Source organism: Sus scrofa, chromosome 16, assembly GCF_054392235.1.
Source record: "Sus scrofa isolate SSC_HxYL_T2T_F1_AM1 chromosome 16, Sscrofa_HxYL_maternal_Yorkshire_Landrace_v2.0, whole genome shotgun sequence".
In the NCBI taxonomy this organism is placed as follows: Eukaryota; Metazoa; Chordata; class Mammalia; order Artiodactyla; family Suidae; genus Sus; species Sus scrofa.
The window spans coordinates 33,244,740-33,264,308 of NC_139398.1; the positions used below are offsets into that span (position 1 = coordinate 33,244,740).

Genomic DNA, 19,569 nt, shown 5'->3' on the forward strand with positions numbered 1-19,569 from the left:
TTATTTGGTGAATTATGTGGGATGTAGTGATATTTTCAAAGAACTATTATTTGGGACATCTTATTGACCCCTAGGTCATCAGTTTCCCATTTTCCCCTTTCCACTGTGTTTTTAACTAGATTCTGGGGAATCCAACATATATATATACACACACCCAAACCATCCTTTACAAGTTTTTTGGTTTTTTTTTTGTTTGTTTGTTTGTTTGTCTTTTTGCCATTTCTAGGGCTGCTCCCGTGGCATATGGAGGTTCCCAGGCTAGGGGTTGAATAGGAGCTGTAGCTGCCGGTCTATGCCAGAGCCACAGCAACGCGGGATCCAAGCCACATCTGCAGCCTACACCACAGTTCACAGCAATGCCGGATCCTTAACCCACTGAGCGAGGCCAGGGATCGAACCTGAAACCTCATGGCTCCCAGTCGGATTCGTTAACCACTGAGTCACCATGGGAACTCCTGCATTACAAGTTGAAGTCAATGCACAATGGAATGTAGAAGTCCCAAGGCAACCAAACATGGGGTCAAGAGAAGTTCAAGGATGCACCAGATCAAAACAATGTGGTTATTTAATGCTTCTTCAAGGTGATTGGGTATCATTTTTATTACAGATCCAGTTGTCTCATTGTATAAGGATCATTCCAGTAAATTATATCCAAATGGAGCCATCTGCGTCAAATGGACTTATGACTAACTGTTAACACTCCTCAGCTATTTTGCATTAAAGAGTTTACAATCAAATTTACTCCCAAATGTTGATAGTAAACTGAGGACTCAACCTCTCAGTGTGACAGAATAGAAGAGTACTATCAGGGTTGTGATTCAAGAAGTTTCAATCCGTAGCCTGCCTTCAGATCGATTTTAACTCACAGTAAAGACCTGAGCCATTTAACGCAGGTCACAAATACAACTGTTTGAGAAATAACATTTGATTGCTTAAAATCATAGCCCAGGGTATTGAAGAAACTCATCAAAGATATTTATGTATTGAATTTTGTTTAGAACCCCCCCATGGTAATCGAGAATCTCCTCAGGAAGGAAAAGGGAAGAAAAGTGAAACTTCACCCAAAAGAAAAGGTACAGATCAAGATACATGTGATTAAATATAATTCTGCACTGTATAACTCTCAGTTGAAAATAGCTAGATCTGTGTAGTAATATGCATTGACTACTCCTCTCGGATATTTGTACATCAGCCCTTGACCAAAAAAAAAAAAAAAAATCAGAACCTCAGTCTTCCTGCAGCCTGGCTCTTAGCAAAAGTCCTCCTGAGAAAACTGAAGCTTGTGGGGAATCATTTAGAAAATATCTAATATACAGAATTCATTATAGATAGTATAGGTGCTATCCTTGAGTTAAGCTATGCCATCAGAAATCTACGTACAAAACTATATTTTCTTGCCCCCCACCCATGGAATTGCTTTCACTGATAAGCACTTTGATGTAAAGCTCCCAATCTAACATAGCAGTGGAGGTGAAGCTTTCTTTATACCAATAATAACAGGATATTTTATTTTCTGAAGGGATATTATGCCCATGACATCATTCAGTTGCCCCTATGTGAAATCCTAGGTGGGAAATTTCATTCAGAATTTTCCAGGGACTGGAAAATCGTTCTTGCTCTGAGCGGCTAGATAATTAGCACCTCGAGGTGATAGCAATTCCTTTTCTATTTTGGCTGTCTAGAAGTTCAAAACCAAATTAATAATCTCAGATTTTAGTATCTCGGCAAGGACATCAGTGCTTTCTAATTCCTCTCCTGGTTTTGACCTTCTACGTCAGATTGTATTTTTCCTGACCCAGAATTCATTTCTGGTGGGTTTTTTTTTTTTTTCCTATTTTTATTTTAACTATTTCTCTGAAATAAGGGGGATAAAAGTTCTTTAAATAATTGATAGTTGGTAGAAGAAAATACCAGGCTCTAAAAAAGCGTATTAGATTGAATGGTATATTGTATGTTGAAGCTGCAAATAGCAGCCAATTAAGAGAGGATTGGAATGCAATTATGGACACATACAGTTGACTTTTCCAGGGTCCGTGGAAATAGAGCTGTCATGAAGTATATACCTTGTTTAATTTTTCATTACAAATTACCAATTAAAGTAGCAGTCCTAGAGTGTGCAATGTTCACGAAACGATGGCTAAAAAGGATCTTTATGTTGGCATTCCAAAGATACAGAACCATGATTCTCAAAGAATCTCACTATTCTCTTATTATATGACCTTATAGTTTTATATAACTAGTGTCATTTGGTGAGTTAACACTGAGTTGAAAATTTTAGCTAAAATTTTGGCTATAATTTATGTTCTGTTCTCACCTGTTTACAAGCAGGAGAATAATTTTCACATTTACATTATGCATGTGTTGCTTTCTTATTGTGATCAGCAAAAGCAAAGGAAAAATCAACATAGAATCATCAAAAATAGGAATTAAATATAACCATGCATATTAGGGTACCGAATCATCAAGTTACATAATAATGTGCATGTTTTAAGAGTGTCCTTAGATAAAAGTATACGCACTCCAAGAAACCATGAGCAAAAACAAGATCAATCAGTGAAATATATGTTCATGGAAGTCATGCGGTTAGCTCAATTTAAGTAACTAAAAGGACTTTAAAGCATTTTTTTGCTTTTATTATTGTTTCTATTTCCATAAATTCATTTTCTGTTGTGTTTAAAACTATTTGAAATTGGTGAACTTTCAATCAAGTTTTAAAAGTCTTTCTGTTACGTAAACATGCTGTTGTTGTTTTGGCGTGTATAGCAGAATTTCCTTCATCAAGAGGAAGTCTAAATGATTTTAATTCTTAATATTTGGAACACCATTGTGGTGAACACCATCGATCGGTTGTCTGTTTACTTCATAGGCTCTTTGGTGCCAATTATTTTAAAAGCATGTCTTATGGTTTGAATAACCATCTCCTTTTCCCTTCTTTCAAACTTATTATTTCCTGCTGTTGGCACCTTTGACTCATTTCTATTTTTCTTTGCATATTAGTTCAATCCTATCCTTTCTCCCCAAAAATATTGACGCTGAAATGCCATTTACAACTCTATTTATTTATACTTTAAATATTTCTTACTATCTTCAACATTTGCCACCGTCCCATTTTATTCCTTCATTAAATAAGGGCTTTTCAACTCTGTGACCTTACCTAGAAGGTGTTAATTAGGAGCTAAACGGAGAGTTTTCTTTAATCAATCAATTTCAGAAAATGCTGTGTTATACCAAATTAAAATATTTCTAATTACAGGAGATACATATCTATAGATCTTTCCATGTGTCTCTCTAAGGCCATGGGAGACTGTGGAACATCCCCAGACATTGTGGCTGCAGCATCCTCTCTTGGGGGAGTGGACCTTAGGACTAGAGTTCTATGGAACAAATGTTTGGAAATCATGTCCTCTTCAGTTCTGTTGGCCTGCCTGTATATTAGCATCGGTGCTGTTCTAGTGCTAGCCTTCTGATGTGACTTACATTTTAGGTGCTATCAGGCCACTTAGCAATAGATGCAATGTCAATGTTATATATGTTAAAGATATTTAATTGGAAGGACTTGGAAGAACAGAGAAAAAAAAAAAGATGAAAGTGAAATGAAATTGAAATACCTAGATGCAACTACTAAAGCAGTGGCTCTTAAAGTGCAGTCCTGAACCAGCAGTACCTGCATCACCTGGGAACTTATTAGAAATACAAATACTTGGTCCTACCCCAGACCTACTGAATCCGAAACTCCTGGAGGGCCCCAGCAGTTTGTGTTTTAATAAGCCCTCTATGGAATTCCGCTGATCACTAAAGTTGAAGAAGAACTAGTATAGTTCTGGAACCAAAGGCTTATTGCACTATGCTAGCCATTGGACTATCTGAAACATTGCTATTTCCAATGCATTATTTATAATACACCCTCTTCCCCAAAATATCTAAGTTGGATAATAATTTAGAACACAACAGGTATATAACAATACCTTGAAATAGATATAAAAAGCCCAGAGATATTCTAAGATTAATTTCTAAGGTACATTTTTTTATCACCTAGGGCCTTGACAGTATGTGGTACCATGTACAAGGTCTGAGTAGATTTTATAGCAAATGCAAAATGTCTTTCATCTGAAAATTGATGCTAGGCATCAGGAAGTTGATGATTAATTTACGATCATGGTTCAGATAGCAAAACTCAACAATTTTATAATATAATTTATAATCATAATAAAATAATATAATTTATAATTTTAACAACACACTACATAGTACCTACCCTGTGCCAGGCACTATACAAGATAGTTTTCATCTGTAATCTCACTAAATCTTCATAATCACCTCTGAAGTAGAAATGATCATTTCCTGCTTCAAGATGAGGGAACTGAGAGTCAAAATAGATAAGGTAGTGTTTTGTTAATAGTAATCATTAACCTATGAAAAGGAAAAGCTAGAGCCTCTTCACACTTTGAATCTACCCGCTGTGTTAACTCTCAGCACTATCGCTCCCCTTGATTTTGCCTTAATACCATTACCTGATTTAAATGAATTAAACAATATTATTTTGTACTCTTAAGTATAAGTCTTTCAATAAAGTGATTTCTCAGACAATAGTTTTTAATCAATTTGTCATCCTGAGTAGAAAAATTAAATTGTAATTTAATTGCAATGCAGTGTGCATGGAATACAGTCTTAAAATGAACTTATGAGCCAAGTCAATAGTATTAAAAGAACTGCTCTAAGCATAGAGATTTCCAAGTATCAATCTAATGAACACTTTTGAATATGAATCATCAATAGACACTAAGTCAATAAAGTGTGACCGTCAGGTGCATGGGCTCTGGAGCCAGCCTGCCTGGATGAAATTCTCACTCTGCCATTTACCATCTGAGTGACTTAGGGCAGGTCACTTGACATTAGCAGGCCTCAGCAACCTCATATGTAAAACGAGGCCATAAAAGTAATAAAGGTAACTTCTTACAAGTTCCCATTGTGGCTTAGCAGGTAATGAACGCAATTACTATCCATGAGGATACAGGTTCGATTTCTGGCCCCACTCAGTAGGTTAAGGATCTGGCATTGCTGTGAGCTACAGTGTAGGTTACAGATGAGGCTCGGATCTGGCGTTGCTGTGGCTGTGGCATAGGTGGACAACTGCAGCTCCAATTCAACCCCTAGCCTGGAAACTTCCATATGCCACCCTGTGGCCCTAAAAAAAAAAAAAAAAAAAAAAAAAAAAAGTAACTCCTCTGTGGCTATTTCAAGGAATAAGTAAATATACAAAAAGTAGATGGAACAGGATCTGGCTCAGAGTGAATACATATGGAGTGTAACTTTTTGGCTCCAGACCAAATTATTAAAGACTGTGGGCAGAATGGGGAATCCATAGCAAAGTTTGCTTAAGGACTTCCCAAAGCTTTCCATTATATAATCATACTAAAATTGCTCTTTAGTATATAGTTATACTAAAATCAGTTCCGATAGGCAATCCCAGATCATCAGTCCTCATTACTTTATAGTTGTCCACATTTCCCATCTCCAGCTCCCCAGAGAGTAACAACATGAATGCTAGGACACAGAGCAGAGGAAATATTCCCCAAATAGCTTCTCAGTAGAGATTTAGAGAATGAGCTGATTCATGTTCCATCACTGGCTTCTTACTTGACACTGACTCCCTTTTCTTCCTGGCCACGTTGCTTCAGAGCTAAAATTCTCATCTTATCCAAGGCATCCTGAGTCACTACTTCCTTTGTCACTGTTTGCAGCCAGATGGCCATTACCACCATGTGTTAGTAACAAAGAGCCTGTTTTTTGTTCTTTGGCTGGATGTGGAGTTGATTTTGTTTGTTTGTTTTTCTGAATCAAAGCAGGAATAAAGCCATCATTGTTAACCAATCTTCTAGCATCTACCTAGTGAAGCTCTTAATTAAATCAGATACTAGTAGGAAATATTTTAGGACTGAAAAGTAATAATAATGCCTTTCTTTAAAAAAAAAAAATCAGAAGACATTCCATATCTTTTCCTCCTTCCTACAATCTTCTCATCTTCTCTTCCTATACTCTTAAGGGCCAACTTAATCTGAAAGTGCTGTAGTTTTCTTAATGTCCTCTCATCAATTGATGAACTTTATTCTTATCTTTACTGAGTTCCTATGTTATTTTCTTTGCTGAAACCTGTAGTTTGGTCGTTTCAGCTTTGACAGATAACATCATTAAATCAACCCCATGTCCTAAAATTGCACTTTTTCTTTTGACCTTATTTTATTTGTATTTGCTCTAGTTCCGTGTGCTTCTGTGTGATACCATTAGGTTCTTATATCTGGACCAAAAAAAAAAAAAATGGCTAAAATATATCACTACCATGTGCTAAGCATAGATTATCCTCCATTCTTTTTATGCATGAAGAATAAGGACACTAAGGACTCAAAAATCCAACTTCCAAATGAAAACAAATATCTTATTAGAAACTGAAGCCTTCATATGGTTGAATAGGTTTGTGACATTTAAGATATTGGTAGAGGAATTCCCATCGTGGCTCAGCAGAAACGAATCTGACTAGTATCCATGAGCACGCAGGTTCGACCCCTGGTCTTGCTTAGTGGGTTAAGGATCTGGTGTTGCCATGAGCTGTGGTGTAGGTTGAAGACGTGGCTCAGATCCCACATTGCTGTGGCTGCGGCATAGATCGGCAGCTACAGCTCTGATTCAACCCCTAGCCTGGGAACCTCCCCATATGCTGCAGGTGTGGCCCTAAAAAAAAAAAGACAAAAGAGATGTTGATAGATTTTATTCAAAAGTGACATCTATTTTCCCTCACTGTGACATGGATACATTTTTATTCATTCAAATCTTTTTCCCTTAGCATTTTCATTGTTAAAAATTATATAAAATTAAATGAAACCAAAGCACATACTCCAAATTTATTCTCTGGCTCTCTTAGTTTTCACTGAATGGTCATGATAGGTAAGAAAAGGAGAATTTCATTCCAATCTCACATTTATAATTACAACATCTCCCTAGAAATCCTCCTTAGGATAATTCATTTTGAAGTGGCTATAGAGTTATCACTTTTATTTCACCAGAGATTCAGGTCAGAGAATAAAAAATTATTGCATAGAAAAATATATCAAATTATGAACATTTTTGGTTTATTGCCTGAACAAAGAAGTTCTGTGTCTAGTCACTTATGATGGAGCATGATAATGTGCAGAAATAGAATGTGTACATGTGTGTGTAACTGGGTCACCATGCTGTACAGTAGAAAAAAAATTGTATTGGGGAAAAAAACTATTTAAAAAATAATAATAACAAAAAATAAAATAAAATAAAATAAAAATAAAAATCTGGATACAGCTTTAAACAGCATTAAACAGTAGACAACAAAACTGTTTAAATGTATAAGTAGAAGTCACCTAAGCTGTCCACAAGGCATAATTGAGAATTCTCCCCCTACTTATAATACATATGTTTTAACTAGTCTAAATGTGGAAGATTATTTACTTTTCTAAACAGCATTATCATTCATTAATACTCATAAAAAGAAATATATTTGGAGGAAAGAAAGTGCTGCAAATTCCATAGGCATCTATAAACTGTATCTGAAAGCTTCATAAGTAATCTGAGAGTGAGGGGATTTAAACTGAATGAATTTCTAAACTATAATAACTTTGATCCTTTAAGGAGATATTGGTGCTTTCTTCTGTTCTTTTTCCGGGAGAACCTGGGGCATATGGAAGCTCCTGGGCCAGAGCTGCAGCTGGGGCCTGCTCCACAGCCATGGCAATACCAGATCCGAGGTGCCTCCGGGACCCACGCTGCAGCTTGCAGCAACACTGGATCCTTAACCCACTGAGTGAGGCCAGAGATCAAACCCGCATCCTCATAGAGACAATGTCCAATCCTTAACTCGCTGAGCCACAAGGGGATCTCTGAGGAAATATTGGTGCTTCCTGAGTTTAGGTATTTTGATTGGTTGCAAGATCTTTCAGACCATGAGGGTACCACTTCACTGGTCTGGATTCCCCTCTTGATGTTCTCCGGATAGTGGAGCACATGTCCCCTCTGGATTCTGAACTGAAATGAAGCCTCTTTCTCATCCTCTTTCCCCACCTCCCTCTCTTCCACTTCTTCCTCCTCCCTCCTCTCTCTTTCCTTTCTCTCCTCTTCTCCCCCCACCCCTTCTCTCTGTCTCTCATGCCTTAATTCAGTCAAACTTATAGCAAAGCAGTTGCCTTCATCCATACACACCCTGACTGTAGCAAGAAACATAGCTGCCTGCTCAGAAACCCTGTGTCTCATCCAGGGAACGTGGGGATATATGTGGGAATGTGCAGGAGCTGCAACACCCCTCCCCTCCCCTCCAGCCCTTACTGACTCTAGCTGACTCTTACAATAGGGTCCTTTCTCCCTGCTCCTCCCCTGGGTTTCAAGGAACACCCAAGAGCACCGCTCCTGTTATAGCTACCCTCTTTCTTATTCAGGGTGAAAGTTTCATTTGCCAGTCTTTGCAGTAGGAAATGAAATATCCTTTTCTCTGGACTCTAAACTTTGTAAAAAATCATGTGTTCCTTGTGAAAGCAAGGACAGAGATGAACATAAAATATCAAGTTCCATAGCTAATTTGACAAGAGAAGTATTGCTTTAAAAAAAAAAAAAAACTGCTATTGGGGAGTTCCCGTCCTGGCACAGTGAAAATGAATCCCACTAGGAACCATGAGGTTTCGGTTTGATCCCTGGCCTCACTCAGTGGGTTAAGGATCTGGCGTTGCTGTGAGCTGTGGTGTAGGCTGGCAGCTGTAGCTCTGATTCCACTCCTAGCCTGGGAACCTCCATATGCTTCAGGTGCAGCCCTAAAAAGAAAAAGAAAAAAATAAAAATAAGCTGCTATGGGTATTATTTGGTTAATTTGGGGTCTGTAGAGAATGAGATTTTTTTTTTATTTGATAAGATTGCCCAAAGTTGCTTAAAAAGTAGTTAATGAATTGCCTGAATTCCCTGGCAGTCATAGATTTATTCATCCACCAGAATCTGGCCCCATTCATCTCCTTGTAATGGAATGGTTTACTCTGCATGTTTAAGGTTCTCCTAGAGGAAAATCGCCAGGTGGGAAGGCGCCAGTAAAGAAATCACCCGCTGACTCCACAGATGTGTCACCTGTTCCCGCAGTGCCACCCCCATCTAAGCCAGGATCAGAAGAGTGGGTGTTTGTGAATGAACCAATTCCTGAGGTATGGCAGTTTCGAGTCCAGCTGATAGAATCTATTCTTTGTCCTCTTTGTAGTGATTTACACCATAATTTGCACCATCCGAAAGGCCTGTCATAGCTTGTTTTACATATAAATACACACACACACACACACACACATATATATCTGAGATGATCTTTTGAGAATATTCATTGAGGCACGTCCCATGCTTTCTCTGTTCCATGGAGTTTCTGAGTCATGCTTTGAGCGGCTGTTGAGTGCTGCAGTCAGAGGAACAAATGGGTTTTGTGAGGACCAATTTTTGTCCCCAAGGACAAGCAGAGATGCAGGTTCCTGGAAGAATGACTCCCCGAGAACACATATTCAGCAAATTACAGCCCTCCAGCCAGTCCTCATACCCACATCATAATGCTTTCAAATGAAGTTTAACCCCTGACCTTTTTGCAATAGAAGGAAAATTTTGTTTTGTTTTGTTTTTTTGTTTTGTCTTTTTGCTATTTCTTGGGCCACTCCCGAGGCATATGGAGGTTCCCAGGCTAGGGGTCCAATTGGAGCTGTAGCCCCTGGCCTACGCCAGAGCCACAGCAACGCAGGATCCAAGCAGCGTCTGCAACCTACACCGCAGCTCACGGCAACGCCGGATGGTTAACCCACTGAGCAAGGGCAGGGACCGAACCCGCAACCTCATAGTTCCTAGTCGGATTCATTAACCTCTGCGCCACGACGGGAACTCCAGAAGGAAAATTTTGATGCTAACTAAACGAATAAAGGAACAGAGAGCTGTCTGGTCTGAGCTCTTTAAATGGGTCCCCAAGAGTCAGGTAAGGAGATGCCCAGGTGAGCCTTGGAAGTTCCATTCTGTTCCTTCTTCTCTGACAGCTGCAAAGCTCGGATGCCCCCAGGCCAATCTGGCTGCTTAAATAGATAAAATCACCTTGGAAACCTCACAGAGAACAGTCTTTCTTTTAAACTTTTTAAAAGACAAAGATTTTTTTTTAAAAAAAGACAGTCTCTATCTTCTTAATTTCAGTCCTCTATGGTTTCTTATTCTTATAAACTCTCAGCCCTGACCATCTGTGCCAGGCATTTGAGACCCAATCATGAATTGCAGTTATCATTGTATGTTCCTAGGGTAATGTCTCACTTATCTCCCTGATTAAATTATAAGCTCTTTGGGTGAGGATAGGAACATGTGGGATAATTCCCTGTATTCAACACAGAATCGAATGCAGTGAAGAGGATATTAGCGATTCTTGACAGGGTTCTGATGAATTCATTAGCACTGAGGGTGAAATTAGAACAGAAAATATTTAAAAGTGAGACCATTACATGATGTAATTATGGGTGTGTGTAATTAATAGCACTCAGCCAAAGAGCAGCTACTTTAAAAAATTATATATATATATATATATATATATATATATATAAAATTTATATAGATATAAAATACAGAATACAGAAGTGTTTCTTGGGAAGGAGTTGAAATTAAAATGATATTATTTGGCAGGACTTGTAGAGTGAGGGGCAAAAATATTAAAATCTAATCCTTAACTCCAAACCTTAAAGCGCTTGAGAGAAATAAATTCATAGAGGACAAGAGGAAAATAGAGAACATGAGTGAAAAATAAAGATTCACGCTGAGATAGGGTACCAGCTTCCATTGCAGATCTTCTAGCAGTCAGGACCTGGCAGAAAACAGATGACACCTTAAGGGGAGTTGAATATATATGTGTGTATATATATATTTCAATAAAGGACTATGTATCCATATACAGATGGGCAATAAATAACGAAACCTACAAGGATGAGGTTATTACCCCCAAACAAGGGATAGCCAGGAACTATTATGGCCCCTAGTCTTGAGAAGGCAAGGACCGACCTGGAGCAGATTCTGGGACCTCAAGAAAGCCTGTGTGCCTGTGTATGGAGAGGGCTATCTGCCAGGGCTGTGGCCTTCCCAGAGGATCCAGCCACCCACAATGGCCCAGCATAGAGGAGCAGGGAAGCACATAACCAGACTTCATGCCCTCTCTGCTCTCACATCTCTTGCCCAGAAGGTGGAGGGCAAGGGAGTTTCCTGAAGTAGTTCAGTAAGTTAGCCTCCCAGGACACTGAGTAGGATAAAGAATGAAGGATGGGAAATTGGTTTGGAGGGACAATGGGAAGGTACACAGCCTGGATCGCTAGTTACACAAGTGAAACCATATAGAGAACACCTTTTGCTACAACTAGAAGGAGCCTAGAACCTGGAAACAAAGCAAACCACAGGCTCTACTCTAGCCCTTTTCCTCTAAGCTTCTCACGCTTGAGCTGCAGAGCTTACGTGGCAAGGGAGGGGGAAGGCAGGTACCTAGTTAAATAAATTCAAATTTCAGATAATCAATGAAAAAATGTATATATATATTATGTACACATTATGTGTGTGGGGGGGCATCCTATACCTTACCTGGTAATCCCAGGTCCAGGCCCTCCAGGGGCCCCAGATGTACCTTACCTCAGTAGGCCTTTGGGAGGAGACAGAGGGAAAGAGAGATAGAGAAATTGCTCCCATACCTGGCTCTCTCAGGTGGAGTCAGCAGCCAAGTTCAAGGAGAGCCTGGGACCTTCTCCCTTTTCTGGCCACCAGGGAAGGTGCAGAGAAAACCAAGGAGGCAATCATGTGAGAGATCTTTGCTTTCCAGCTTCTGAAGCTTGGGAGTGTATTTGCTTTGGCTACCAATTTCCTTTTATGCTCAGTCTTCTCCAAAGAACGGAAGACTATTTCATTGGAAAGGATAGGTCTGAACATCTAGTCACATCGCATAAAGTTCGAATCCCCAGACACAGAAACATTATATCCCAGAGACTGAAAGAACCTATAGCTATGAAGTCATCAATAAATCATAGAAATCACAGAGGATCCAGGAGAATCTGGAAGCCCAGATGTGGGCAAATGCCTAAATGTTGAATAGAAGGTGGATGGGATTTAGTAGCATTTAAGACCAGTGATCTAGACATTAATCCCTGACAAAATCTGAAGGAAATGATTAAACACATGCCTTCTGAGCACTTACAAAATACAAAACGATCCCTCAGAGCTCAGACAGGTCCCCTAGGCTAAGCCTTGCTGAACTGGCCTCTTCCTTTTCCTTGTTAGCAAAGTCAGGGCAGGAAAGTACCATAAACAGAGTGTATCTTGAATTCAAAATAGTATTTCTCAGTGAAATTCTTGTAGGTAAATGAAAGCTATCAGCAGGATGTTAGGTCAATAAGGTCCATTCTTCAGTGGTAACTCCCCCCACACAGGGTGTAAATTAATGGCTTGAAGTCACGGGGATGGAGGCTTAGTAGAGGGCCTACTAAAATGATCTTCGGCATCACTCTGGATATACATTTTGTAGAGAGATCATGAAAAACTTGAAACCAGAGGGGGAATCTAGGTTTTTTGGGGGTTTTTTGTTGTTGATGTTGTTGTTGTTGTTGTTGCTGTTGTTGTTGTTTTAAGGTGTTAATGTCAGAGGAGCATTAAAGGAATTGTAAATTTTTTTTTTTTTTTGGTCTTTTTAGGGCCATACCCACAGCATATGGAAGTTCCCAGGTTAGGAGTTGAATAGGAGCTGTAGCTGCTGGCCTACACCACAGCCAAGTAACACCAGATCCGAGCCACATCTGCAACCTACACACAGCTCATGGCAACACCAGATCCTTAAGCCACTGAGCAAGCCCAGGGATTGAACCTGCATCCTCCTGGATACTAGTCTGGTTCATTTCCAATGAGCCATGACGGGAACTCCAGGAATTGTAAATTTTTAATTTAGATAAATGAATACTTGAAGATGGTTGGATGTAAAATCATGGGTCTTTAGAATTTGATGGAGCCATTCCATCTAAAAATGTAACTGATGATAAAATCAGGTTCAAATGAGTCTACACACACCCATATTCACATTTGTTGAGTACCTGTTCTTTGCCAATGCTGTAATAGATGCTGGGAATATGAAAATAAGCAAGTTTCATCCTGAATTCCAGCCTACCTCTCCTTACTAATGTCTTCAAATACTTAGCAGGCTGTCATAGGGAAGACGGCCCGAATGTAGCCTGTTCCTCTCCAAGGGGCACAGCTAGGGCTTATACATGGAAACTGCAGGAAGGCAGAGTTCTGCTCAACGAGAAAGAATTTTCCACTAACCCAGGTTGTGTGACCCTGGAGGGGGTTGCCTTGAAATGCCATGCTCGATGCATGAGTGAGGTCCACAGAGAGAATGGCTAATCTTCTCTGGATCTCTTAGCATTTCTTAGTTAGAGAGGAAGTTAGCCCAGATTTTGGAGTTCCCGTCATGGCTCAGTGGAAACGAATCTGACTAGTATCCATGAGGGCACCGGCATGATCCCTGGCCTCACTCAGTGAGGCAGAGTGTGACATCTGTGACCATTCAATTCATTCATTCAATAAATATTTCTTGAACACCTACCGTGTCCCAGACCCTGTGGGAATTATAGGAAAAACTGAATAGTGGTGAATTAGACAACCGTTCTTCCTGGTTTTATGAGACTGCTATTCTAGAGGTGAACATAGACAAATAAATAAGCAATTACAATTAATGTCATCGATACTCTAATGGGAGAAGTACAGGGTGCAAAAATGGAACTTCAGAACTTCAGAGGATGTCCTTACAGGCTTGTTGGATCAGGGCAGGATTTCTGGAAGAATTGTGTCTGGGCTGGGACCTGAAGAATGATTTGGAATAGGATTTAGCTGGGGGAGCAGGAGGAAGGAGGAGAAAGAAGTTTCACAGAAATGCTTTCAGTAGCTGCAGTTCCATCTTGATCTTCTCGCTTTGTAGTGCCCTTTTGACTCAATTATTCAGAAGAATTTTCACTTTGAAATTATGATTTTTGTGCTTTACCATTTAACAGGAAATACCCTTATTTTTAGTACCTTACTGGAAACTGATAGAAAATTCCTATATAAATTCCATCAAAACAGTACTCAGGCACCTGAGAGAAGGCCAGCACACCGTGCTTGCTTACTTATATGATACCAGGTAAGTCACATTTCCAAAGTTACAATTGCGTTGTTGTCAGATGTGACGTGGAAGCTCCATCTCATTCTCCAAATCCCTTACAGAACAGGTTTCCAGCAATTTCTAAGGCGTCCGGACCACAAGCAAAATTTTGTGTCTCAGTGGCAGGCTGATTTCAACTCTCTTCCTGATGACCTGTGGGAAGATGAGGAAACGAAGGCGGAACTGCACCAAAGAGTGAATGTAAGGGAATCTGTAACCTGCTGGGCCAGGGTCGCCACACTCTCATATCTTGTAGTGAAAAAGCCTAATCCATCCCCTTCTTATCTCTTGGGGTGGGAGGATGAGGAGGGAAATGGTTTGAACACTTACCTGCCAACTTTCAAGAGCAATGGCTCTTCTGCACTTTGAGTTCCAAATGGGAATATGGTGGCCGATGCCATCCTATTCCAATGCCCATGTTCTGGAAGGAGCCAAGGCCAGCACAGGAGCATTCTAGGCACCTGTTGTGTGGACTCCTTACCCCTTTGTTGGGTCATGTAAGGGTGTCCAGGGCTGGTATTAAGTATCTTTGAGGCAGCTTTATGGTTGGTTGATGTCAGGGAGCAAGGGAATGAGAGAACATCACACAAAGTCTAAGGTGTTGCCTCCATTGACTAGATCCCTTGAGGGAAGGTACCAAATCTTGTACAGACATCTTTGTTATCTCCAGCAAGCAGAGTGCCTGGATTATTTTCATAAATTCATAAATGGAGTATATTACCCTGATGCTTTAGAAAAGGTCCTCTGGAGTTCCCCAATGGGTTAAGAACCCAGCATAATCTCTGCGAGGATGCAGGTTAGATCCCTGGCCTCACTCGGTGGGTTGAGGATCCAGTGTTGCCCTGAGCTGTGGTGTAGGTCACAGATGCATCTCAGATTCCACCTTGCTGTGGCTGTGGTGTAGGCTGGCAGCGGCAGCTCCGATTCGACCCCTAGCCCAGGAACTCCCTTACACCACAGGTATGGCTATAAAAAGGAAAAAATTAAAGAGAAAATAAAAGGTCCTCTGATGTTCTAGAAGCTGATTTCAGTCTCTTACCTTTTATCTTTCTGGCGTAGATTTGCAGAGCCCCCTATCCTGTCAGGGGAATTCTTTCCCTTGCCACTCACTAACCTTAAGTGTAGGCCACTAGTAGCCAAATCTGATTATAATCTCAATATTTATTTGTACAACCAAAAAATTGCCATCTCTATCCCATGCCCCATTTATCTGTTCTGTCAATATTTACTGAGCATCTATCATGGTCCTAGCACTGCTCAGGCTTCTGGGTGCAACAGTGAACAAAAAGACTCTACCTCATGATGTTAATGTTTGGGAAGCCAGAAGCCAAAGAATAAGCAATAAAGAGGTAAACATATCGTGAGGATGTCATTGGCAATAAGAGCATGTGAAGAAGGAAGGTAGGGCTGGTGGGAAAAGAACACCGGCCTACTTTATATGGTGACTGGGGAAAGGCCCAAGGAGAAGGTGACTTTTTATTTTTTTATTTTTTTGTCTTTTTCAGGGCTGCACCCATGGCATATGGAGGTTCCCAGGCTAGGGGTCGAATCAGAGCCGTAGCCACTGGCCCACAGCCACAGCAAAGCGGGATCCAAGCCGCATCTGTGACCTACACCACAGTTCACGGCAACACTGGATCCTTAACCCACTGAGCAAGGCCAGGGATCGAACCTGCGTCCTCATGGATGCTAGTCATATTCATTTTCCTCTGAGCCACGACAGGAACTCCAAGAAGGTGATATTTGAGCAAACTCAGGACAGGAGTGATTGCTTGAGCCATGCAGATCGGGGAAGGAAGAGTGTATCCGGCATAGGGAAGAGCAAAGGCACTGAAGGGGGAAGGATGCTTGGTCTGTGTGAGGAACAGCAAAGAGCCTGGTGTGGCTGGAGCCGAGTCAGCACAGGCCAGAGTGGTTGGTGATGAAGTCAGAGAGGTCCTAGGGGACCAGATTACCCGATGCCTTGGAGGTCATTATCGGGATATTGGTGTCCACCTGAATGAGAGTTGAAGGCTTGCTTCTAGTTTAAAAAGAATCTGTCTGTAAAACAAAATAAAACAAACAAACAGAATAGCTGGAGAGCATTCAACCAGCTGCGAAGCTGTTGAAATGAAGCAAAGGGGTTATGGTGACGTGGATGAAGCGGGTGCTGGCAGGTTTAATCTAGGAGATATCGCATTAACAAATGTCCTAGGAAACTGAAGAATTTTACCTGTTCTTAGACATTCCCCAAACAGGAATCCTTAAATATATCTGCCTTTTCTGTCTCTTTATCCCCTATTTTTTTTTCTTTTGCTTTTTAGGGCCATACTCACGGCATATGGAGGTTCCCAGGCCAGGGGTCAAATCAGAGCTACAGCTGCCGGCCCACACCACAGCCACAGCAACACAGGATCCAAGCCGCATCTGCGACCTACGCTACAGCTCACAGCAACGCCGGATCCTTAATGCGCTGAGCAAGGCCAGGGGTCGAACCTGCAACATCATGGTTCCTGGTTGGATTTGTTTCCACTGTGCCACGACGGGAACTCCTCTTCCCTATTCCTCCTGTAAACCCCTTCCCCATAATGGTCAGGTGCTTTTTGGTAGAATGGGAAGGTTTTTAGATTTTAAAATATCTTATGTGGATTTTTTTGCTCATTCTAAAAGCACCACCTGTTTATCGTATTTCAATTGGATATTTAAAAGAAGCAGAATTTAACATGACAAATCCATAATCCCATTTGCCAATAGTTAGCCTCTTTATTCCTGGGCACGGTCCTTGTTCTTGGCTTGAGTTCAATCCTAAGACGTTATTGGAGAGGTTCCGCTATTGTGTTGTCCTCATTTTACTGTTAGGAAACCAAGCCACAGAGACACTGGCCCTTGCTAGGCCCTCACAGTGGGTTAGGAGCAGAATGAGAACTAGAAACAAAGCCCCAGGCTCCTGCTTCTGTAGTTTCTCCTCTGCTGCATTCCCCCCTCATCTTTTTAAAATGTATAAATATTTGATAAGCACAAGCCAGTACTCACTGAATGTCTGAGACAGCATATGTGGAAAGACCGTGGCGCTCTCAAGATCAGCTCTAAAATAATGGTGTATAGTTCTGATACTTAGCATACAGCTATGCAAATGGCTGGGATGTTTTCCTTTCCTGCACAGCCCCCACAAGACAAGAAACCAAAACACGAAGTGTTCCATTAATACGGCATCGCAGAAATACAATCTACTACAGGCACTGGAATCAAACTACATATGTTCAAATTCCTGTCTCTACCACACTGAAACCATAGGCAATGATTTAACCTCTCTGGGCATCACATTTCTTCTCACAAACTTACCTCTTGGTTATTAATGGTGATTAGTGAGGTAATCACAATGCCCAACGCATAGTAAATTCAGCAAATTATGATGATTATGAAAACTGTCAAGTTTTACTGGACTACCTCTATTTTATTAATGGGATTTTTATTTTTTTACGGCCACACTTGCAGCATATGGAAGTTCCTGTGTCAGAGGTCGAATCTGAACCACAGCTTCAACCTACACCACAACTACAGCAATGCCAGAACTTTGAACCCACTGAGCCAGGCCTAGGATCAAACTCGAGCCTCCTCAGTAACCTGAGCCACCGCAGGCAGATTTTTAAACCACTGTGCCACAGTGGGAACTCCTATTCATGGGATTTTTATTAAACAGATATTTTATCACTATGAATAAGATTATGATAGTTTTCATCGTTGAGGAATGATTGTGTGCTAAATACTGTGCTGTTTTACATGCTTAGGCTAACTGTAACACCACCAAAGGGTAAGTAATATTCCCATTTTATAAATAAAGGAACTAAGCCCTAATCTAGTGGTGCCTATTAAGTCAAGACCACAGGCTCACATCCTGGCTCCACTGCCCACTCACTGGGTGGCTCTAGGAAAAATAACTTCTCTGTGACTCAGTATCCTCATCTGCGAAATGAAGATAATAATAATGCCTAAGGTTTTGGTGAAGCATTAGATGAGTCAATGTAAGTGTAGTTAATTTTTATTCTGACACATTGACACACATACAAAGGTATTCTAATCATTATGGCTCAGACTCTGGTAAGTGGCAGGGCTGGATGTTTAAAAGTTTGTTTGTTTGTTTGTTTAACTGCTAGCTTTGTAGTACAAAGCTTATTTTCAGACAATCCCGTCAAGCTCAGACACCATTTCTTGGTGCAAGACATGTTCCACTCATGATCAATTAACAAGCCCATGCCCTTGGACTCAATAAAGCTGCATATTTCTCCCACCACCCAGATCCCCATTTCTTCAAAAACTCCCTGAACAATCTTTTGGGACCAAACAAATCTTGTGAGGAAGGATTGGAAGACATGAAACATAGACACCACGAATGACATGAACTGCAGTGGGTTTGTGGTGGACATGGGCGTAGGGGGTCTTAGGAAGGGAGGACTTGACCTAGAGTAGACGCAAAGTGAGTATTTGTTGAGCAAAGGAAGAAAATACATGAGTGCTTTAGGTCTACATTTTCTTCAGGAACATTTTTCGGATAGGCAAAGGATTTTAGTTTTACTTCACGGAGGTCCTCTGAGCTGTGAGGCTAAAGCCTCCCAGCGCTGTTTCTCTCTGTTCAGGATTTACGGGACCGCCTGTGGGACATCTGTGATGCCCGCAAGGAAGAGGCGGAGCAGGAGCGTCTGGACATCATTAATGAGAGCTGGTTGCAGGACTCAACAGGAATAGCGATGAACCATTTCTTCTCCCTAATGCAGGTAAGAGCGGCCGGTCACGATGACTCTTCCCCCTACAGCCACTCCTGGAACCGCTCCTCTGGGAGCGTGAGGGACCATTCAGGGCTCCTTTTACCCCCAGAACTCTGCCCAGCCTGAGCTCCGGCCTTCCAAGGAAGTTAGCTGAAATAAACTCCCCGCCAAGCAAGCACCAGAACTGAGAGCATCCCAAGCAGCAGCTCACCAGCTGTTTCCAGGTGGCCTCGAGCTATGGAGGGGGCAGCAGAGAGGGTCATGGACAGCCAAAGTGACCCGGGAAGGGAGCCCTGATGAAAGCTTGGGCTGATCAGTCTCAGTGGGCACTTGATTCCTGAAAAGTTGTGTCCAGGTTGGAAAAACAGACCGTTTGTCAGAACAACCCAATCAACTTATTTTTGCAGCCTGTTACAATAAAGAATTGCACTGGACAAGTTAAAGAGACAGACATTGATTTTATCCCAAGATACCGGTAACAATAGGGGAGAAATCACGAACCAAATCTGAATACCCAGCTCTGCCAAGAATAAGGGCTGGAGAGTTTCTAAACTCTCCAGGGGCGGGGTGGGTGTCATGCTCTCTTGGTTGGCCTCACCT

At 41.2% G+C, this 19,569-nt stretch overlaps 1 protein-coding gene across 11 annotated transcripts in view; it reads left to right on the plus strand.

The window, feature by feature from the left end:
• SPEF2 (sperm flagellar and cilia associated 2) overlaps positions 1–19,569 on the plus strand; it is a 177,962-nt gene that overhangs the window by 96,513 nt on the left and 61,880 nt on the right. For 8 of the 11 annotated variants that reach the window (XR_014830743.1, XR_014830746.1, XR_014830749.1 and 5 more), the window contains 5 exon segments: positions 999–1,073; positions 9,055–9,203; positions 14,079–14,206; positions 14,290–14,428; positions 18,841–18,978. Coding sequence is in view for 6 of the 11 variants with exons in the window: in XM_085001640.1 (XP_084857766.1) it covers positions 999–1,073; positions 9,055–9,203; positions 14,079–14,206; positions 14,290–14,428; positions 18,841–18,978 (629 nt within the window). In the remaining 5 variants the exon portion in view is untranslated. 11 annotated transcript variants of the gene reach the window in all.